This window comes from Vanellus vanellus, assembly GCF_965231255.1.
Source record: "Vanellus vanellus genome assembly, chromosome: 2".
Classification (NCBI taxonomy): Eukaryota; Metazoa; Chordata; class Aves; order Charadriiformes; family Charadriidae; genus Vanellus; species Vanellus vanellus.
In genome coordinates, this window is record NC_138906.1 from 35,410,971 (window position 1) to 35,434,900 (window position 23,930).

The 23,930-nt window shown below is 38.6% G+C and overlaps 1 protein-coding gene across 1 annotated transcript in view; it reads left to right on the forward strand.

The window, feature by feature from the left end:
• Positions 1–23,930, forward strand: part of ITGB8 (integrin subunit beta 8) — a gene marked incomplete at its 3' end in the record, with an annotated part of 42,377 nt that overhangs the window by 6,238 nt on the left and 12,209 nt on the right. Inside the window, exons 2-6 of the mRNA XM_082499698.1 lie at positions 8,271–8,356; positions 10,998–11,172; positions 13,951–14,197; positions 15,971–16,136; positions 18,867–19,025. Of these exons, the coding sequence (XP_082355824.1) occupies positions 8,271–8,356; positions 10,998–11,172; positions 13,951–14,197; positions 15,971–16,136; positions 18,867–19,025 (833 nt within the window). The remainder of the gene's footprint in view (positions 1–8,270; positions 8,357–10,997; positions 11,173–13,950; positions 14,198–15,970; positions 16,137–18,866; positions 19,026–23,930) is intronic.

Below are 23,930 nucleotides of genomic sequence, written 5' to 3' on the forward strand. Positions count from 1 at the left end.
CCCTTGTACAAACTGGACTCCCAGGAAATAAGAAAACTTGAGACAACCTACACTCTGGCACAAATGATGCAAAATTACCTAAATAAAACTAATGACATCAGCAAGCATACTCTTCCAATCTAAGCAAAACTGTTGGATTGCATTTTGCAGTCAAAAATGTTGTGGCATTACTTCAGAGCTTTAAATAAACCACTCCGTGTTTAAAATCTCAAATTTGCGTGTTTGAAGGCTGTCCCTTACAGAGCATTGAAACTGCACCTGCACCCCATACACATGTGTGAATACTTAACTCGCAGAAGCACAGGCAGAAGCTTGCGTTCAAACAGTATACGTGTGTACGTGCACCAGTAGTTATAGTTCATATGCGAGTCTGCATATTTTATAGCCTGCAGTCGTGTTTCGTGTAATCTTCACCCCCAAATGAGAAAAACCTAACAGGCTTGTATAAACCTGAAATGGAGGTTGGCCAGTGTCTGTTCCTAGACAGGTATGGTTGGGTTTGTGGTTTGTTGGGGTTTTTTTGTATTTTTGTGAACAATACATGTATCTCCTAGTTGAGAAACTAATTTCTCAGTATTCTCTTAGGAGATCTTTGTGTTCATCCATTTTTGATCTATATATTCAGAAAAGCATTGCAGTTTAACTCGCCTTTGTAAGACTTGTAATTCAGTTGTTAATCATGAAATGGGGTCTTAGGAGTCTTTTGTGCAGTTATCACGCAGGTAATTAAAAGATGACATCTAATTGTTTCTGCATTCAAAGAGCATAAAAGTAACAAAAATCATTTAGAAGAAAATGGCAGAAGGTTTTTACCACATTTCATTTGTCTCAGGGCCAACGACCATATTTGAAGATTGAAAACCCTATTGAAAAGCAAATTACTGAAATAACATATACCAAACATTGTGTATTCCAGAAGGCAATAAAATTTTTAAAATAACCCTGCTGAATAAATGCTCCTCCCAAACTTGTGCATTACATACTACAAGTCCTTAAAGAGTGGTGGTTATCCTCTCTGATACCAGTCTTAGCTTTTATTTAATATTCTTGAGGTTTTCTCACTGTGAATTTAAACTATGTATTATGTGTTCAAAGTTTTGTTTTAACCCTGACATGTCTTCCTAATATACACATATGCACAGGTTTTTGTTTGGGGCTTTTGGTTTGTTTCAGGAAAAACTTTGTAGAAGCACAATTCGCGTATCATTTTGTGTTCAGAATTGAGGGACTGGTTTCATTAGGTTTTCAGCTTTGAGAATTACGGTCTGAAATACAGAGTAGGTTTGTTCCACCTCACAATGTATGCAGAGAAAAGGAAGTGAATTGAGCTGTTTGCATTGCTATGGACCAAGAACCTGTGGATCAGACGGTCTATATGGAAGAAATAGCTCTGAGCTGTTGCTCATCCTCTGCACTGCTTCTGGATTCGTGAAGCTGCAGGAAGCAAGAATTTGGAGAAGACTAGATATGCAATAGAAGGGTAGATTAGGGAGGCAATTGGGGATTAAGGGCCTGCTTTGAGGAGGTGGAGATATAGAAGATGGTGGGAGGTAAAGCTTGGGCTTGCCTTTTATTCAAAGTTGAACTTCTTAAGGAGGCAAAAAATAGTCATTTGTGTCTGCCTTTATATTCAACATGACCTCGTATTTAGGTAAAGACTTTCTAGTATGTACAGGAGTATACTGACCATTCTAGGTTGTTGATGTGCTACTTGCTAGCCGTTCTTACTAATATACAAGAAATTAAATTGGCAATGAAATACGGCAGTAGCCGTTCCAGGCTTTGCTTGAGCAGCATGACCGTATCCACCGAGGGAGATTCTAGCAGCTGGAAATGGCTTGAGTCTAACGATTCCCATGCCCATGTTCCTTCCTGCGAAGCAAGGGAATTAACGCAGCTCCGCGCATCCTGAAGTTCCCTTTAAATCAAGGGATTTAATAAAAAAAAAGATTTAAGCTCTCTGGTTCCATATGCTTTGCATTTTTATTGGTGCAAAGCTGTGCAAACAGGACCATCAAACCTGCACATAAAAGCTAATGGCTGTGGGAAATGAGTCTCTTCTAATGACATAATCAGAGTAAATTGTCCTATATGGTTTTATTTGCAAGAGACAGAGTATGTTGGTTTCAGAAACCAAATAGACTTTGACTCATTGTTTGCTGGCGTGGATTGCATCAACAAAATTTAACCATCTCCCGCAAAAGCAGGAAGTTTCATAGAAAGGAGAGGCTGCGAGTAAAGTTGGCCAAGGAACAAACATTGCGTGTTGTGAAAAATTTCAAGGTTGCGTTGCTTGTTTTCATTCTGTATTGCAGCTTGGGAACAAAGTCAGTCTGGAGCAGTCAATAGCTCTGTCTCCCACAGCCAAGGTCATGTTTGAGGCTGTGGTTTGAATGTTGTGTATGTTGTGTTTGTGAGCCCTAACTGCTGTACCAGTAGCTATTGTGGGCAGTACAAAATGCTGCTATATGCATCTTTCTGACAGAATTTTAAAATCCTCTAAATTGATATATATACGTGAAAATCTTGAGTTTGTATGTATATGCGCGAGCCTGGTCTCCAAGCTTTCCTCCTGACTGATGTGAAATTTTCATATAAGCGATGGAACTTTTCAGAGAGATGAGGCCAAGACAGACACGTGTAGGCTCAGAGAGGTGATAGGAGTATCTCCTTGAGGCCTAGGATCTATATCATTCCCCAATTATGGAAGTGTCCCACACACTGCTTGGGAACTCCACCTCCGTGTGCCATTACACAGCAGACTTGTGATACATTCGCTGTCCTCCAGCATCAACTACGACTGTCCTAGACAGAGATCTCCCCCCTTTTCTCCCTCCCTTTTGCATTGTTCAGCTGATACCCAGCATCAGTTCTCCCCAGTGTCGTCGCTCGTAGCTTGCACAACGTGCAAAGAAGGAGGATCTTGGTTATTTTGCCACGTGGTTTGCAAAGGCACAAACTCTCATACAATGAGGCAGACTGCTGCATTACTTTGCGTTTTGGTGGCTTTCGAAATCGTTCGTGTAGCTCTCAGTAACGCCCCTCATGTTCATAGGGTAACGTGTTCGTATGGTAATGCAGATTAATTGGGGAACCCCAAAACTGTCAGGGGGGTATTGGCAGAGTTAGGAAGGGGAGCCCGCATCAATCATCAGGACTTGTTCACTAGTGATGCTTTTCACTGCATTTATCCAGATGTGCGTGTATAATTCTTACTTATGTCTCAGTTATATCTCTTATCTTCTCTGTAACCACATTATGGTTTATCTATTCCAATATACATAACTTGTCTTTTTAGGAACACTGTAACACTTGATTACTGTTGTGTTTTTTTTTTTTAAATAACTGGTAGAAAAAGAAGGTCTAGGGTATTTTTTGGGTTGCGTTTTGATTTTTTTTTGTTGTTTTGTATGCTTGTTTGTTCTAATGGAAAGGTGTTTTCAGTCACTTGTCAAGTTTACAGAAGTATTTTCCTTTTACTCACTTGCCAGGTTTACAGAAGTATTTTTCCAGCGCTCGGGATTTAACAGTGCCAGTCATGTTTTTCACCTTTCTTTTACACATCTTATTTTTCTTAGCAAACACGTGTCTCTTACATGCCTAGTTTTAGTTTACTGCTGCTTCTCTTGCTAGTAAACAATATTTTCAAATCAATGTGCACCTTAGCTCCTGCCTGAATAGTGAAACTAAAGTGGGCAACCATTAATAGAGAAGAGAAAACGATTAACAAATCTAGTATATAACAGAAAAAAAAGGAGAGGGAAGAAAATTTGTGTGGTATTTTTGCTCAAGTAATCTCAAGAATTTATTATAAAGCGTAATAGGTGTACAGTATTCAAGTTGAAATCTCCTTTTCTGGGCAAGGGTGAGCACCTCTTAAAGCTGATTTTGACATGGACCTTGTAACCCTCTTGATAAAACCGGTGGTGACAAAGCGTGTTTTTAAAGCATGGCATTGTGCACAAAGGAATTATTGCTTCTTTGGAAAAAAGGGGGCAAATCCCCTAATTCCAGGTTTAGGTTTTAGGATTGGCAGTTAAAGCACAGGCGCTCATTTTTTTCCTTGTAATCTGAGCAAGTAAGTGTCAGACACAATAATCGTGGAAAAAAATTCCCCCCTCTGTAGCACTTTTACAATGCTTCTCATTGTATCTGCACATTCAGCCAAAGTGAATTGGTAAGCTGTGTGTTAGCTGGGACAGCTACTGGCTGTCCCCCCCGCGGGAGTCACGTTGCTTAGCTCCTGAGGACAGAAAGGTGAAGGTAACTGCAGTATACTGCATAAAAGCTGCAGCTTTGCTCGTAAGTGATGCTACGCGCACGTTACTGAAGGCCGCGGTATCGGTGGAGAGGGACGACCTGGCCGATCGCTGCCCTAAAACAAGATTGGATGCAGCATTTAAGGAAAAGGCGCTGTAGAGGCTAGGGAATTTGGGGTCTTCTTGCCTTAATTAGTGTTCAGCAGTCTGCGGGCCATGATCAGGGAGTATAAGCTGCTAGTTATATTTTGGCTTTCTCTTTTAAGAAAGCAAATGGTACATCCTCCAAAACCAGCACAAACGTGTACCAACAGTGAAGCTGATATAAATCCGAATTCTTGGCTGTACTTGAACAAAGTGCTGTCTGTTTGAAAACCTGTTTAACATCCCCTCTCAAATGCCAATATGAGTTATTGTTATTCCATCTCTGAGATAAATACCCTGATCGGGATAAAGCTATTTTCATAATAGGGAGGCAGGATATGATTATAACATACGTGACGCTTGTCTTGCCTTGATCCCTCTTGTTGCTGAGATTTTAGGCTTGCCACACCTGTGACCACTGTAAATAGCTGCAGCCGTTGGAGCGCGGTTGTATTTTGTAGAGGAGGCTGGAAAAGTGCAGTTTAACCTGCTGCACTCACTTTTTATTATATGCATATGCCTGTGCAGTTCCCAGCACAAAATTTGGCCCTTGCTGAAATACCTTTTGGCATACATCAGTTATAACTAAGCCAGTAGAAACTTGCCCTTAGCTTTGGCTGAACAGTAACTCAGTCTTGTCTGGACTCTGTTTTTGGTGGAGTGGCAGGAAAAATCTCAGCTCTTTTTTGAGCCAACTCATAAAAAAAAATTTCTTGCTTTAGCATGTGATTTTTAAAAGAAACTGAGAAGTTTATACTAAATCAGTTAAGGTTTTAGAGGAGGCTAATAAGTAAATAATAAATACTTGATGAATGAAAGCATGTCCGTAAATGTTACTGCTATAAGGGACTATGTGCTTGGGACCTACAGTAGTGATGTAGCCAGAATGTGTCTTGGGCATTAATAAACCTTTTTGAAGTTTCTCTTTATTCCAAAAAAATCAACTTTTTGAGCCAATGGTACCAAGCTTGTCCATTGCCAATCCATGACTTCATGTTGCGAAAATGGAGCTCTTGAGACTGGAGAGTTATCAGCAAGGAGATTTGCATCCAGCAATACAGTATATCTCGTTTGTTAAAGCATTTCATCTGCCATGATCACATTGAAAACCCAAACTGGATTTTGAGATCTTTTCTTCTGCCTTGGCAGTTTAGAAAGACATCCCTCCTCCCCCCCAATGTTTTACCAGACAGGCTGTATTAAGAAACTAAATCAAACTTTAATAGTTTCAATAAACTAACCATAAGACCAAAAAAAAAATCGGACAGTTATTTTTCAGTTTTCCAATGCATCATAGACATACTATTTTTTTTAGCAAGCTCACATTACAATAAGATATTAATGTTTTGTTACATGGTCAACGGCATCTAATTTGGGGAAACGTTTGATATGCAGATAGGATTACACATTTTAGGAAAGGGATCTCAGGGATTACTGCAGGAAATTAATTAGGCCAAACTCAGTATTTGGTTTACTTTGGTTTACTGATTACAACGACCAGGAATTAATTTGACTTGTTCCTTAGCTGTGTAACTAAAAACACAGGTCTCTCGTTTCTTCCTGTCAACTGTTTATTCTTATCTGAACAGCTCTGTCTCTTATGGTGGATGTTAATTTGATCGGTAACTTCAAAGTTTATGTCATCTCCTCCCTATTTTGCCCCATGGTGGTCTTCAGCCACTATTATGCTGCAGATCAGCAATTCATATATTTCCTTGTTCTTTGAGTCTTTTACTGAATCCATCACTTTACTCTCTCTTTTAATGCCTTTCATCTCTGCGCTCTTTGGTATCCAGCTGAAGATGGGAGTGATGTTTCTGTGCCAAGAACAATTACATTCCTTTTATTTTTACTCCTTCAACAACTTTTCATCCCGTGTCTTTGTGCTTTACCAACACTGTCTAGAAAGGGCTCTGTGGCAAGCTCTGCAACCCTGTGCGTGTCGGCACCTACCTGGAATCCTCATCCTCGTTCTCCTCTCCTGGGGTTTGCAGTAACATTTTCTGTGGTCTCCAGGTCTGCTCTTTCAGACTGCAGAACATAAAGTGCTGTTGCTGTCGTCTTCGTATAAATGCAAAGAAGTTTTATTTTGTCATTGCCGAATGAGCTTGCTCTCCTTTCACATCCAAGTCAAACTTGCTGTGTTTGTTTTTATAACAAACAAAAAAACCCAACCCTTTTGGATTTTGTCTTGTTCTTTTCTCTCTCCTTAGCGACTCCTCCTTTATCCCTGCCCACCTCTCCCACCCTTTAATCAGTTTTCCCTCTGTCCTTGGGATGCTTCTTAGCTTATTGTTTCTATCATATCTGTAAGAGTTTCTCTCCTTTTTGTATACGTTTCTTTTCTCACGTTGCCTGCATGGTAAAAATTGTCAACAGACATTTATATGAAATGGAATATAGGTCTGACCTTTGGAATTAATGAAATTGCCACTAACCTATATGTTACCAGTATAATGCTGCAATTGCGTTGTACTAGGCTTTTCTATCTTGTTAATACTGATAATGCTATATATGTTGTTGATACTAGTACCTTGCAAGCTGTGATTAGTTCCTTGGATCACCAGTTATTCAAAATGACCTATTGAGGACTAGCTGTTCATGGGATACAGGATCTCATCTTTGAATCCATAGCTGAAATCAGTTAAAGATAAAAAAGACATTTTAGTACATGTTTTCCTAATACAGCTTTTCACTGTGAGAAGTTGGTCTCATTACTCTAAAAAGAGAGATGGTTTGCATTATTGCAGATTGGAAAGCAATAATCTGAGAGACAGTGTATGTAGCCAAAACTTTAAATGAAAAACAAACCTTTCTTCAAACTGTTTTGATATGATGATATGTACGTTATCACTGTGGACCGATTAACAGATGTAGCCTTTCCAGTATGCGGTAATTAATTTTATTTTGTTTCCAGTATATTTTAGAGGATGCCATCCTGAGTATGCCACAAAGCAGTGCTGTTAAACAGCACTACTACTGTGCTGTGCACTGAAGAGTCATATCATGCGCCTTCCGCATAACTCTTGGCAGGTGACTTCTGTCTCGTGTGGAGGCACACTGGTCTACAAGAGACTTGTGCTGAACGTGCTGAAAGGATACGCTAATGCTGACATTCAAGTTGGGCTGACCGAGTCCCTTGAAAAGGCTGTCTCTTCTGCTCAATGCCGACTGCCAAAGTTTCATTGCAGAGAGTAGTAACTTAAGCAATGACCTATAAAACAAAGGTGTGAAAAAGGTATAACGGACTTTGCTGATAGTCCTGTTCGTAGGCACGATTTTTGCAGTTCTTAGTACAGAATGATGTGTCTTCAATCCGTGACACACGTAATGGTGGATAAACTTGTGTTTGCTTCTGGAAAACCAAAAAAGCCTGCCTCTTCTGGGAAACTATTCATTCCAGAAAATGCGGAGGGGGAATATTTATAGAAGGTGAGAAAATATCTTGGGTTCCATACAGAGTGAATAATGAATAACTCAGTCAAGTGTAAATGACTTAAAAGGAAAATGTCTAGGAAAAGATAAGCTACCTGGTAAGTTTTTTTTCTGTTAGGCAGTAAATGAGGAAGGTACATGCCAAAGATAAACGTTCACTTCAAAATTACTGTAAAGCAGGATCTTAAAAAACTGGCCTTTAGAATGGAGTTTATTCAATCTGTACATATAGTTCTAGACTGTAGAATAAAAAAATGCCACAAGTGTTCCCTCGCCGGGCTGCCTTTGTTCTGTTTTACTTCTGTTTGGATACGTTGTCATCCCTGTTAATCTGGTGAAGTAATTTTTGAAATCTTGGTTTAAAATTAGGTATTTTACAATTCCCACATATCATCATAAATCATGAATGTTTGGGTTTATATTTCATTGCAGCGGAAAACAGATGTGCCACTTCAAATGCAGCAACATGCACAAAGTGTCTTGCTTTGGGTCCAGAGTGCGGATGGTGTGCTCAAGAGGTATGGCATTTTGCTTCTTTACTTTTGACTTTATATTTTAGCTGCTTCTGATCTTTATAAAGATAAAAGACATTCGAACTGTGAAAATTATAGTAAGAAATAGCAAGAAAATCTTTAAACGACCATTGGAGACAGAACCTGAGAAATCATGTGAAATAGATTTTGTTTCCAAAGGAGAAAATACAGCCTTTTATTTGGAAAATTGCAGTAATTTTAAATAAAGTGAGAACTTTTAATGCATTCCATCTGCTTTGTAGACAGCTTTGGCAGACTTCAAGTAACTTTGCGAGTTCAACTGTTTTTGGCTTCAAAAGCAAAATTACTTATCAGTAATTTATATTAAGTCCTCATTATATATCAGAGCAAGACTATACATATATGCCTATTGCATTTAGCGAAAGGTTTTACCAACAGTGGAATTAACTTTGACTTCACCATATATTATGACCCTGTCACAAATGGAAAAAATGATACTTTTCTTATTTTGACACTTGAAACTATCAGTTCTGAGACTTATCACGGAAGATAGATCTTGGGTAGCAAGAATTATTCTGAAATTGTTATTTCTTTGCAAACTGTAAGAATATGGGAATTTCTGTTCTTGTTGGACAGAAAAAACAGCTGATTACATGATTTCAGGTAAGGCTGGACCATTTTAAGCACTTCAGAGGAGCAAGGTTTTTAAGAATATCAGTGGCAATTACAAACTCATTTGCTCCTAAAGGTCAAAGGCAAATTATCTGTAGCAGCATTCATTAGCAGAGAAGGTAGTTAAATTCCTAGGGTGTGCCTGGAAGAGATAAGGAGTGGAAGGCACTGGTGTAACTTTATCCGGGATACCATGTCTTGGAATGATTAACTTAGTCTGAAACAAGTATAAGGAAAAACAATGCAATCAAGGCACAGAGGGCTCATTCTCCAAGACAAGCCTTAGGGCATGTGTAGATGGCACAATGGAGTACCTGTGGAGTGGTCCATTATTGAGGCCCGATGTCCTTTCTTACAAAGGACACAATTTTATCCTGCCACATCTGTATTTATCACGGAACAGCACTTCTTAGCTTTCCACTGCCATGGAGTTGCAGTAGGTCTCCTTCCAACTTGGTTCTCAGGTTTGACCAGGTTTCACTCCTGCCCTGCTTCTCTTGCTTCACTTCTCATGTCAATCCTGAGAGCTGTTCATGGAAGGCAGGGGTTTGCCAAACCCTCTTACACCGTGCTTTGATAGCCGGTTCACCTGTGCACCCGTCCGTGGTTGTGGAATGGCAAAACCCATATTAATGCAGATAGACATTTTCCAGAGTAGAGTTATAGGGGCAGTTTTCGTCTTAGCGTGCCTGCTTTGTCTAAACAATGTTTTTACTGAGAAAATCATCCCAACACTTGAGACACTTCGACTTCATACCCCCACACAGCGAATGTCAGAAAATCGTTCATGATAACAATGCGAGTAGCTAAGTTCTTTATACATTTAAGAATCTACCTTTTTGAAATGTATGTACATCAAAAAGGGTATATAAATAGCAGTAACCTAAAAAAGTTGTCTCTGTGGTCTACATTTAAGAAGGTTATGGAAAAAATATATCAGAGGTAGACTACAAAAATGAGTTGAAACTTGGAAAACAAGGTATGTGACTGTTAAGTCTTATTCTTCCGGGGGCTTTCTCTGGTCTTTTCAGGGTCTACATGACTATTCTCTAATACATAGTTGGCTGTATGCACTTTTTGATTGTTTATTTTGCCCATCTGCCTCTGAAATATCAGAGATTGTCCATTGTTTGGTCTCCAGCTGCGGCTGGGATGGACCAGTGCTTCGAAAGAGTACAAAGGGTCTTGTCTTTTTTTTTCTTTACATGATCAAGATCATGTTAATCATCAGATTTGTGGTCAGGAAGGAATTTTGCGTTGGATCATGTTGGCACAATTTTGGCAACTTTGCCCTTTCACTGCAACAAAGGATGTGCTGCTTCTGAGATCATGCGACCACTAGTCACTTTTTTGTTGTTAGAGAGGCTTTTTTTATGGTGGTGGCATCTTAAACTGTCCAGTCTTGTACTACATAGCTTCCTCTTTCTGGGGATTGAAATGATATAGTCCAGCTGGTCTTGGGATTTGGTGTGGGGTATGGGGTAAAACTTAAACGTCTGTGACAGACAAATTCAGGTTAGATAAATCTAAAGCTGACTTCTGCTGCTACTTTTAGATATTAGCCTGAGTGGCATTAGTAGTGGATTCCTCTGAAAACTAACCTGTTTTGATGTCGTGTGAATGACACTTTCTTGGTCTAACCCATAGCATAGCACAAAACTTTGTTTAGTGACATAGTGACAGTACATAGTTTCCTTTTTCTCCAAGTCAGCCTGTTCTGATTGTGCAAGATCCTCTTTCTCATACAAAAGTTTTGTCCTTTGTAGAAAAAAATCATTGTGACTATTAGGTTTAACTTCCAATTTAAATATTTTGTCATTGCTGTTATTAAAAACATATGGCTTCCATGAACTCGTTCTACAATTTCTGCAATTATAGTAGCATATTTTATTGTTTCAAAGACTATTATTTTGTTTTTCTCTTTCCTTTGAAGATATTACAGATGTTTTTTTCAGCTCAGATTGTTTTGTACTTTTTGTCTCTTATAAAACAGGATTTCATGGCCGACGCAACACAGAAAGGACGCTGTGACACTGTTTTCAACTTAATGAAAAGAGGCTGCCAATCAGATTTTGTGGAAAATCCCACAGTTCATGTCACAATACCCAGTGACCATGAAACAAATACACAAGTGACACCAGGAAAAGTTTCAGTCCAACTGCGTCCAGGTTGGGTTGTCTCTAACACATTGATATTATAGTCAATTTAAACTAAATACAATACTCCCAAGTACAGATACTTTGTGAAGAAGCCGCTGGAATAATTATTTTGAAGAATGCTATAACATTATATTGTAGGACTAGGATGATTTTGCTCCCATATTCAAGTACGATCTTCAGCAAGAAGTGTTTCTGCCAAACACAGCTGAAGGTCAGAATGATGCAAGTAATAAGTGGAAAAGGGATTTTAGGTAGTTTTTCATATTTTCTGTTGTGGTTTCTTGGTTCTTTATCCACTTACACAAATAGTTTTCCCTTATGTGCGTATAAACTGTATTCCTTACTGAAAGTAAATCGGGCTAGAATTCCTAAATTCATCTTTTGATAAGCTTCTTGATTATTTGATTACTTTTAAGTGCATTGACTAGACAACTATGAAGGCATCAAAGACAACATGTAGGAGAGGACTGGATTCCTAAAGGAGACTTAAGTATTCCCCACCTAACATTTCATTTATAAAACGTGAGACACCTGACCCTAATAAAATCTTCAGGTCCTTTTATGGATCTGAGATTTCCTGGTACGTCTCTATTTGCCCTCAACTGAACTTGAGTTAAATCAATATATGTTCTCTGTCTCTGAAATAGCTGTAGCTAACAGCAGAAGTGGAAGGTGATATAAAGGGATGCGGGGTATGTTTCGTATCATAAAATTTAATTTATTTATTTATTTTGCAAACTCTAGTTGGAGAAAGAAATATGTCATTTTAGAGGGATCAATCTTTGGTAGAAAAACGTTAAGTGAATAGGAAAAGTATCTTGCTGACCTTCACTATATAAAAGATAATTTTCTATCAATTACAGGGGAAAAAGGAAGGGTCTGCTTGGGTGTAAAGCGCAAAGGAACTCTGGTTTTCCATCTTTATAATAATAAAACTGAGAAAGCAACATCAGCACTTCTTCTCCTTTCCCCACTCTCTTTCCAAAGCAACGACTGATATTCTGCTTTGTACTGAGAAATGGTCTCAGGAGCTGAGGTAGCTCTAGGAGTGTCTGTAATCCCATTTACTTCCAAAGGCATACTGGATTATTAGAAAAAACTTAGCTTTCTAAACTTTGGTTTAATGAACCTTTTTGTCAGCAAATAGTGACATCAAGTTTGGGGTTCCATATGCTTTGTGGAAGTTCTTGCATCGGGGAGGCAGAAGAATGAAATTCCAAGGGCTCCAGAAGAATAACTTTTGATATATAGACATCCTGCCCGTATTTTATTCCCCAGGGCAATACACAGATATACAGCTACAGTTGTGCCTCAAAACAGAAATTTGATACAGTATCATCACGCAGAAAAAGATGATTTTTGGTTTGATACTGTGTTTTTTTGTCATTGTTTACATATACCCAACTGTCAGGATTTACGTGGGAAAAAAGAAAAGCTGCACTCAGCAGCGCGCTGTATGCAAACAGGCGACCTGCAAGGGTCATTTAGAAAAAGTAATTTGATTTACACGGGCAAAGAGGAAACACATAAGTTACAGCACATTGAAATTCTGTTTTCTTTGTGCAAGACCTGATACAGACAAATCCTGACATTTTCAGGTGGATTATGTTCAAAGACCACTGGAAGAAAGTACTTTGCGTGTTTAACGTTTCAGGGTCAGATCTTTGTTATATGTACTTTAATTGTGCTATCTGGCAATGTCAAAAGCATTAGTAAATGTCATTAATAGATAAGTCGTATTTCAGATGGTTTTTTTTTTTTTTAGTGAGTCTGTTTCTGAATGTGTTTAGATTGCAGGTTTTCAATAAAAGCTTAATCCTTCTATAATGTCCCCCTTCCTCCTGTCCTTTGCTGTATCTTCATTGTGCAATACTGAGTTACATTCCACACTCATCACACAAAGATCTTACTCCCTCATTAATTCCGTGAGCTCACACTTAGGGTGACACAGAATAATGAACAATTTGAAGTCATGTATTGCTATACTTACGCTGCCCATACTCCAGTCACTTCACTCTTTACTGGCTTTACAGAGTATTAGGCAAGCAAAAATGTGTGGACTATTTTTAGTGGCTTCCAAAGCATTAACATTTATCACATAAGCGAACATGATGTGGTTCTGTAGGAGAGACAGACTTTTGTCATCCTGAAATAAAAGATGAGTTCTATTTTGTGTACACCAAAAAAATGGATTAATTTTTTTTTTTATACCGAAACCTTTTTTTCTAAAAAATATTTTGATCCTGCTGGGTTTTCTCATTGAATCTTTGGAATTAGATTGGTATTAACTTGAAGCATAATTTACATGTGTTTTTCAGGCCATGCTGTCTTTATGGTACACATGCAGGTTTAGACTCACATGGCAAACTATTTGCAGGATACACTTACATACTTAAAAGTGTTAACCTTGAAGTGACTGACCACACTTTGTATGCAGATCTATGTCTTTTGTGAGTCATAACTGCTTTTTGGTATAATGCCAAAGGGATTGCATAATCAGGAATTTAAAAGAAAATGGGGAGAAGTCAGATTTTTTACAATAAATTGCACAGTGCTCCTGCAAGGGAAAAAAAAAAAAGGCAAAATGTTTTACAAAGAGCTCCTTTATGGCTTATTTTTGAGTGATGCTTCAAGGTTTCATTTACTCTTGGGAGGTTTTCTTGTTTGTTTGTTTTTCTGTTTGCTGACACAAACAACTTTGTGCTGAGGTTGCTGCAAAAATAAATGTATTTTTAAGAGTTTCCATTCAAAAATAGTAAACAAACTTATTTGTTTCCTTTGAATCAGGAAGTGAAGCAAATTTCTTGTTAAAAGTCCGTCCTTTAGAGAAATACCCTGTGGATCTTTACTATTTAGTTGATGTCTCAGCCTCTATGCACAACAATATAGAAAAACTAAACTCCGTTGGATTTGCTTTATCTAAAAAGATGGCGAATATTTCTCTTGATTTTCGACTTGGATTTGGATCCTATGTGGATAAAACTGTGTCACCCTATATTAGCATTCATCCAGGTAGAATCCATAACCAATGCAGGTATGTAGTCTTCGTATATTTGCCCTACCACTGAGAAATTATTTAATTACATAAATATGCATTATGCAGATTTATTTCTAAACCTCTTCAGAGTCTGTCTTTGTTTCATTGTACCTTGGTTCTTCAGCAAAGTTCCTAAGAAAATGCTGAAAATTATTATGCAGTGATTACTTCTGAAATACCTGGTGAGTTATTTCAGAAAAAATGTGCTGTATTTTTTTTTAGCAAAACAAGCCAAACAACATGCTGCTTTGGCATATTTGAATATGTTTTGCATTTAATTTTATAGTCAACTGTTGTGGTCTTAATATTTTGGATGTATGTTGCCTAGATTCATCACAAGGTTTTGTATTTTCTGACCTAGGACTTCTCTTCTGGTGTGTGGTCGTGTATTCGCAAACTCTTTTCTTAAAACTCTACTTTTGTCATTGTAATGCAGTTTTTTTCAGCTCATTTAATGAGCAAAAGTGATCCTCTGATCTAATTCCACAGTTGTAATATGAATGAACTCCCATTTTAAATAAGAAATATGTTCTGGCTTGCATTTCTTTTTTCATGCCATGTCTTTTATACCTTGCGATCAGCACTTACATAAAGTGAGGGATGACTTCCAAAACCCTCTGGAGAACAAGATTATTCACAAAAAAATCCAATCTGTATAAACCATAATACTTGGAAAAGTGAATAGTAACTGTTCATACCTTCTTGCTCGTTACTGTCTTTCCTGGGAAGATATGATCCAAAGCTCGGTGAAGTCCATAAGTATCTTTTTATTTCAGTGGTTTTTGAATTGGGCACTCGTAGTGGAATTCATTAGATGACAGATATAAATGTCTGTGTATAAAGCAGTTATCTAGACTGTTATATAATGAGTTGAGATCAATTGGCACTTCTGGGACACGATTCATTTTGCCTAAAAGTAGACATCTGCAGAGGTTTAATCCTTACTGTGCCACTTTCTCTTCATTGACTGTAAATTGAGTCGGGGGCATGCAGGTTTTAGTCCGGATGCGACAGAAGTGAAGTGAGTTGAAGCCTGCTCAGCATCTTCGAATCAGATGAGCGTTTCAGCATGTGCCGTAAATTCCACTGCCGTAAATGGGTCGCAGAGCAATGACCTATATAAGTGCTGTGAGAATTAGTTTACTCATGTCAAACTTCATACTTTCTCCCTTATACGTAACTTCAAAAAGTATCATTTACAACTAAGATGTTACTGGAGTTTCGCCTCCTTTTAATGAGTTAACTGTCACTAATCTCAACATGAATTTTATGCACATTTACTTACTACTAGTGGGTGTGGGAACTTAAATTTTATTTAGTTTTGATCCAGTAGCCTGTGTATTGAGCTATTAAAGGCTCCTAATGTTGTGGTGTGATAGCCTTTTGTCAGGATAATGAAAAGCAAAGCTGTACTGCTCTGTAGACATTCTAAAAGGGATTATATACTCTCTGAGATCATACCATCGCTCACATTGTGTTTCTTATCATTCTGTACAGAAACACTATATATGTGCTGTTACTATATTAACCAAGTTATATAAATTTCCGTAAAATACCAAAAAAATACATTTTTCATAGTAAATTAGAACTAATTCCCACTGAACTTAATCTCACGTGGACTTATTCTTTCTTCAAGTATTTGTTTTACTGCACATATATACATCTTCATTAGTTACAGGATTTTATGGGTTAATAGGGATGCAATATTTACATCTTCCAATGGAAAATATGGAATGTGTTAGACTTTTCTTTTGTTTTGTTTTTGTACAGTGATTATAATTTAGATTGTATGCCTCCTCATGGTTATATTCACGTGCTATCCCTGACTGACAATATAGCAGAATTCAGAAATGCAGTGAATAAACAAAAAATTTCTGGGAATATTGATACACCTGAAGGGGGTTTTGATGCGATGCTCCAAGCAGCAGTGTGCCAGGTAAGGAGCTTATTAACAAAAGACTAAACGGTGATTCAGATACAGAGGTGTATATATTGTACCGTACATATATATATATGGTACAACAATGCTCGGTGTTCCTGAATTCAAAATGTCAGTTCTCAGCCTGATAATAGTAGGATTTCTGCTTCCTTTTCCATTATTTCCCCCTTAGCTACACATACTTGTTTCCCATTGAAACTGAAAAAGGAGAGCTTAAGGAAATATTTTTCAGTATTCGTTTGATTTCTTCAAATTCTGGCTTTAACCAGCCTAACCAACATAGGATGGACGATGAAAGCAACTGCTTCTTGCTTGAATAGACACATGTATTAATTGCGGTCAATTACAAAATTTGTTTCAAAAGTCATTAAAGCCCTCCTTGTGTTCCTAAGTGAAAACATACCATTTGACAGTTCTTCTACTTAATGTATTTGAAAACTGAAGGATCAGTTACATATCTGCTTGTGTAGATAAAGAATACAAACGCACTTGAATGTTATCTCAGCTTTTAAAAGATCTATATCAAAACCAGTACAAATCAATTAAAAGTTAACTTCTGTATATTGATAAAATTTCATCACCATCCCTGCCATGTAGAAAAGGATGAGAAAGATCTTCATCAGTGGTTCCTGAGCTATAAGTATATTAAATAATAAGAATTTGTTTGCTCTAAAGGGCTATTTTGCATGTTTTTCTTCTATCCATAGTACTGCAATAGAAATTTTGAAAGCTGGCTGATTGATGGCTTTGCTGAACTCTGTGAGATACTCTTTCTGGTTCTTAAAGAAAGTAATTCAACTCCTGTCCAAATCACAGGCTTGCTGTGTTTCTCATCTCTTGGGATGATGTCAGGGCAATTCTTTTATCTTGTCCATCTTCACATTCCTTTTTTTTTGGAGCGGTAGAATGAGTCAAGGACAAAAAGTAATGCAAACTATGCTAAAAATGAATAGTTTGGCCCAATTTTATTTTCAGATTTTGATGAGCTGTAAAGCAGGTAAATAAAAGCCACTCTTCATAGACTTTGTGATCACAGCTGTTATAAAAAATAATTCTGGAGCTTTGGAAAAATTCTTTAGAATTCAGTGTTTCCCATTGGACACATTCCACACTTATGACATGTGAGCTCTAGAATAATATCAGCTTCAAAAAACAATAGAATGGAAACATTCATGAGAATGGGGAGGCTTTCCTGCTAACTGAATTGTGAACCAAAACAGATGAGAACAATGTGCAATCCATAACAACCATCATGAACTCTAATTTACATTAACGTGCGCTCCTTTGCGTACAATAGAACTTTCGAACTTGCTCCATCTTGCTTTAACCAATACATCCCTGTTGCAGGTTAGGACATGAAGCACTTTAAAATTGTGGCTGCTGTGACGTATGTAGGTAGGAGTCTCGTGGTGACAAAGTGAAATGACGGAGTCTCAGGAGCAAGAAGTTTTTACAGGGCTGGAGAAGAATTTGGGAGTATTTAAGATATAACCTGTTTAAAACTTAAAATACCCATTCTTTAGGGGAATGCTGTCTAGGATTGTCTGAGGGAGGCTGGTGCCTAACGTGTAAACTGGAAAAGACACCACAGCCCAGTGTAGTTATTATCCCTACAGTTACGAGATACTTAATCCCCGGTCAGAGCTAGCAGGGAATGAGCCTGCGAAGGGAGGTAAATCGCTCTCTGCTAAGCAGAAAAAGGAAGGTAGAGAATAAGTCACAAAGCCTGGCTGGGTACACGGGCTGCGTTGCCGATGATACACTTTCACGTGAGATGAGAGGTACCCGGTAGTGTCAAGGGAAATGGTAGAGATAGGCCTGTGTTGTAGAAAGGAGGAGGAAGGAAAGAGGAGAAAGAAGGAAAAATGGAATTAATGAAGAAGAAGATGGAGTAATTAGGAGGGGGAATAATGAAAAAAGAATGCAAGGTAATTCATGTGTGCCTCTAAAGTTTGGTTTAAAGCAGCCGCTTACTCCTTGCAGGGAAACAAATGTTATGGAAATACAAATTGGCACCTAACCCAGTTCAGATATAAGTTTGCACTGCTGCTTCCTGTACATCACCGAATTCCTAAAACACGTTAAATTCACCCTTGCAGATGCCACTGCTATTAATCCCTTAAGATAGTGGATAGAAGCGTGTGGTGGTATTTCGCTGCATAATGAGGAATTTCTCAACTTGCAGGTGCATGGAGACACTCAAACTTTAGTTTATTGATTTGTTGATCATAATGCCAATGTCCTGTCTGGAAAGCTGTATAGGAAAAGGAAATTATAGAATGATGAGAATATAAAGTAAATAAATATAACGTAAAAATAGAAGAGGACACCAAGTACCAATACAAATGAATGCATATTTATTGGTTGTAATGCTTTTTGGATCCCAGAGAATTTTACAAATGCTGTGCATTTGCATTTGTGTGTAACAATGACACACACGATGCGGCAGCTTTACCTGAGCCCCCTATATAATGCATAACTTTTATATATTTTGAGAGATCTTTCTTTAAAAAGCAAAGTGGTTATCTTGCAGTGGTAGTTTTCAGATGTAGTACGTGATATATATTTCCACACGAAATGCTTTAAATAGCCTCATTTAAACTCAGTGCTGCTCAGCAGTGTAATATCTGAAAGAAGACTTCCACATTCACTTTTCCTTTTGTTACTTACTATTTTAGAAAATAGGTAGTTACTGCTTTCTTACGCTTAATTTTGTTTTCTTTTTAGAGCCACATTGGATGGCGTAAAGAAGCAAAGCGACTGCTTCTCGTGATGACAGATCAAACTTCCCATCTGGCCCTTGATAGTAAATTAGCGGGGATCGTAATTCCCCATGATGGAAACTGTCATTTGAAAGATAATGTGTACATCAAAGCTACGAGTATGGTAAGGTATATGTCATAGATTCTGTCTTCAGGGAAGCAGTGTAAAACTGCATACAGGAGGTTTTTAGATGGCTGTCAAAGCATGGCTTTTATTTCAGTTATTAGAATCGTATTTTTCCAAATAGGCAAGTTGTGAAATGAAGAATCAATCACTTGGAAATATTGACATTCTTTTTGTCTGGGACAAAGTATTTTGGAGTCCAAGATGACAATACACAGCAGAGGAGGATATGTTACTGGGTTTGGTGTGTTTTTTTATTACCATCTCATAAAAATCACACACATTTTGTATAAAATATACGTAGGAAGTGTCGGGTGTGGTATTTTGCATGAGAAGCAGCTAGGAATATGTAAGAATTGCACAGTCCTGCTAATAAGGCAAAGGTAGTGGTCATGGTTTAGGGTCAGCAGATGCGTAGGTGCGTTGATGGAAAAGGCTAGATAAGAGTGAAACAGAAGGCGTGCAACAGCAATGAGCTGATTCAGCCATGATGGACTAGAAAATATCCCTGTGCCACAAAGCTTTGCTGGGGTAATGTAGTATTAAATACATTTGAATCTCACAATATAAAGCCAATGTGTGTTAATACATACCTACGCAAAAAAGTTGCGTCAAATCTGCCGTAGGAAAATAACACGCCTTCTGCAGATACGTTTAGCTACCAAAATAATTTTTTTTCTAAGGTTTGTAATTTTTAATTGCTTTGGCTATTTCCTTGAATAAATACGAATTATTTCTTTAAGAAACATGAATCGCTACTTAATTGCCATGTAACCACCAGAAAACAGAAATATGAACAGGGATATCATCGGAGCACATTACAGTTTCATTCTCAGTGCCGGCTGCACGTAGTTAAAGCGTACAGCCCCTGTTCAGCCCGAGCCAGCGACGTGCTAGTGAACTCGGGGAGGGCTACGTGTAAGTTGGGCGAGAGCTGCATTCAGTCCCAGAGGTCGGTGTTTAAAGGACGGTGGGCCAGCGGGAAGCGACCGCCGTATGGTGTGTGATCATGAAATACGGGAGGTTTCTGGGAATGGCTGGGTGTTCGGGGCCTTGCTGAGGAGAGGAGGGAGCTGAGCGTGTGCTAACAGGAAGGTTGTTTGGATTTCCCATTATCAGATGTTCTTGCGTTCATATACTCCCTCTGTCACCTCTTGGATATTCCCTCACAGATGTCAGGATTATTTATTTCCCTCTGGCCAGTCTGTTCAGTTTCAGTATTTCTATGGCGTCCCTGGGATAAAAACAACCCCTGCCTTATTCTACTTAAAGCAAATAATCCTGAAACTTTCCTTTCCCAAAACAGGGCGTACTTACAGGTTATGGTGTCCCTATCTCTGTTTCTTCCTCCACCCCCACCCCCACCCCTAATTTCAGTGCTACAAATGAGAGGAATTTTGCTCTGCTTATTAACAATTGCTGAAGGTCCAAATCTTACGCTGTTGTTCAGGATTCCTTTGGTAATAAAGATACTGGGTTTTTTCAGAAAAAAAAAAAAAAACCAACCTATATTTATTTTCTGTCCAACATGAGAAATTAACTTCTGCTTCAGCTGAAAAACCTCACCGATATAAAATACAGACAAAATTAATTCATCTCTTTCTAAGGAACTATGACAGATTGATGGTTGGCTGAAGAAAGTGTTTTCTGGATTGTGGGCTGGAAGATCATGATCTTACTGTCCAATTTGGAATAAGAAATCTCCATGATTATTGCTGTTGATGCCTTTTTTGAAATGAGGTAGTCTTTTTAGCCACCCGAATGAAATGACCTTGAAAGATGCTTAGATCTGTGGTGTCACGTGTTGGCCTGCGTGTTTTCTGGCTGATAGCCCATATCTTTTTCAACCGTGGGCTACTTCTTGCATGCCCACATGTAATAGTGGGCAGGCACTTAGTAACAGAAAAGGAGTAGAATGGAAACCTTTCTCAGTATTAGATATTTTCTGGAGTAGATTTGACATGATAACACAACCGTGTCTGTAAGGGTAGGTGTCCTGGTTTCCTGCTTTTTTTCCTTCTTGGCAGTGTGTAGCCTGTGATTATTTTAATCGTAGAGATCCATAAAGAAACTTCAAATGAACACATAAAATCGTGTGGGAACGCAATTTGATACTTAAATGAAATGTCATGAAAGGCCGTCAGCTTTTTAAAAAATACACAATTTGAAACATTTTTGCTTTTTTTCCTTATCATTGCAATTTTGTTGTGCTATGCTAAATTAAAGAGGTGTCTGTAATCACATTGTTTTCCTACTTTGATCCTTAGCTTCTGGTAGTCTTGAGAAGATTGCATTTTGGCATATATTTATTTCCTCCTTGTGCCAGTCCAGAGGACTTTGCTTTATTTATTGGCAGAAGCTTAACCTTTATATCAGAAGTGTTTGCAGTTAGTCACTTCTCTGCCTGTTTCTTTCTAACTTTTGCTAAGCAGTCATGCAGAGGTCAGCAAAAAAGCATAAAATGGGAAAGAAATCTAGTCCGTTTTAATTAGATCTGTGCTTGGTTAACTCCCTTTCTGAAATACTTAACATCTGTATTAGTTATCTTCTCAGTTTAACACAGTAGGTTAAAATAATAAAATGAATGATGTAATTGGAACAAGAAAGATGATCTAAAATGAAAGTACATTCGTCTGAGCAGTAGTGGGAAGAGATAAGATAAAAATACATAAAGTACAGCAAGGATTTTAGAGCAAGCAAAATGAGGCTCCATGAGTGACCAGCAGTTCCTCATGTCATCTCTTTACATGCTCAAAATGAAAAAGATAGTGTGGGTCTTTCGATGCTTTTTTTTTTTAAAAAAAAAAAAAAAGTCTCTTCTAATAAAAAGAAGAATTATCTTTCCAATATGAAGTGAGGCTTTAATGTACTACTAACCAAGCGGGACACTCTAGTGCGTTAGAGCTGACAAGTATACTTGTATGCAGACTAGGTAGTTGGGGATGTAGTCCTTGCCATCCTTGCATTTCTATGCTTGCCGTCTCTTGACTTCAGTAAGCTCCATCTGAATAAGTTTTTGTTTCATGAGGGCTTGGGAACCTATTTCTGCTACCACTGATCCCAGAGTTTTGCTGATCTCTTCTCACAGGTAATTAATGACAGAACAAGAGGGAATGGCTTCAAGCTCCAACAGGGTAGATTTAGACTGAACATTAGGAAAGAATTTTTCACAGAAAGGGTTGTCGGGCATTGGAATAGACTGCCCAGGGAGGTGGTTGAGTCCCATCCCTGGATGTGTTTAAGAGACGTTTAGATGTGGTGTTGGGGGATATGGTGTAGGGGAGAACTTTGTAGAGTAGGGTAGATGGTTGGACTCGATGATCCCAAGGGTCTCTTCCAACCTAGACAATTCTATGATTCTATGATGTTGAAGGGCAGTTTTTCTGGAATTCAGACATGTCTAGTTTCATGTACTAAGCAGAAGACTGACTTATTTGACCACCATCTCATGATCTCTCAATCCTGTCCGGTCTTTAACACATTTATAGTGTAGGAGGTATTTACAGAATGTCTGGCTTCACTCGCCCGTGTCCTAGGACCACTTGGTGTGTCTGTGATCTGATCTGCCAGCCAGTTGCATGTGGCCTGTAGGGCTGTGCAGGCACAACGGAGGCCTCACCACTGTGGTCTGTGGTCATGGAGAAGGCAGGAGGCCATAGTACTGTGTTGTGGGCTATTGAGAATGGCAACAAAGTCACTGCTGTTGCAGTTCACCCACAACTGCTGTGTAGTGGGAATGCATACTTACTGGACCCTCGCGAATGGCGCACTCCCCAGCTGCAGCTGTAAGAAGATCTGTTTATTGCTGCCTTTCACCACTTATCTTAAGCAATACAATCTCTTACCAAAGGGTAGAAAAATTGAGAGAGGCGTGGACCCTGGCTGAGATCAAACTGCAGCAAGAAACTCCTTTGTTCTTTCTATACGAGGCTCTTTATAATGGTGCATTATGATGGAAAATGGATTTTGCCCCCTTGCATAAGTTTGTCTCAGCTGTCTTAGCGTTCAGATTACTGTTAGGAGAACGGTTGACTTGCAGGTTGCCTTGAGCAACAAGTGGCACTCTGAGGAGGAGTGAATTGTGCAGGAAAACAGAGTGTGTTTGTGCAAGAGAGAGACAATGTGGGGCAGATGGTGAAAAACATCAGGAAGAGAAAGAAAGCAGAAGTATATGCGGTAAAGAGGTTGAAGGACCCAACATAAGTGGTGTCCAGATGAAATCTATGTAAGGCGAAACACAGGGCAAAGCCCCAGTCACTTCTCTCTAATGACATAGAGCAATGTCTTTACTGGGAAGAGACGTGAATCTCACGCTACCTTCTTCAAGCACAAGTGTGGTTAAGGAAATGTAACAGGTCATTGCAGTGAGGACTGGAGGCATCGCTCCTAAGGCAGGTCTTGGACGTAGAGAGGAGAAAGCTGGCAGCCGTAAGTGAGATGTGTACAGAATACTAACATTGCTAGAACCTGACCCAGTGGCTGCATTGAGCTGGTGTGCCCGATCCCTGGTGCCAAAATACATTTCTGAGAAACAAACTTAATTACTCAATTTGCCGTTCCCAAAAGCACACCTCATCTCAGTGCCCTCATGTTGTACTTTCGCTCTGAATTTGGGGCAAGAACCCGCCTGTCATTTTCAGGAATCTTGTTATTCTTCTAGTCGGACCATGGACAATGTCATATCCATATTTCTTAAGCATCAGACTCAAACCACCAAAATGGTACTGTATGAGTTAGTCCTCCCACGGTGCAGCACCCTTGCATAGTTGGCAACAGATAGGCCTGTCACAGTCTAGCTGATGCCTTGATGATTTTTTTTTTTTCTCATGATCTGTTTATTTGGTTGGTCCCACTTTTTTTTGGATGTAGGCCTAGCATTGCTCTGTACATTTAGAAATAAGGACT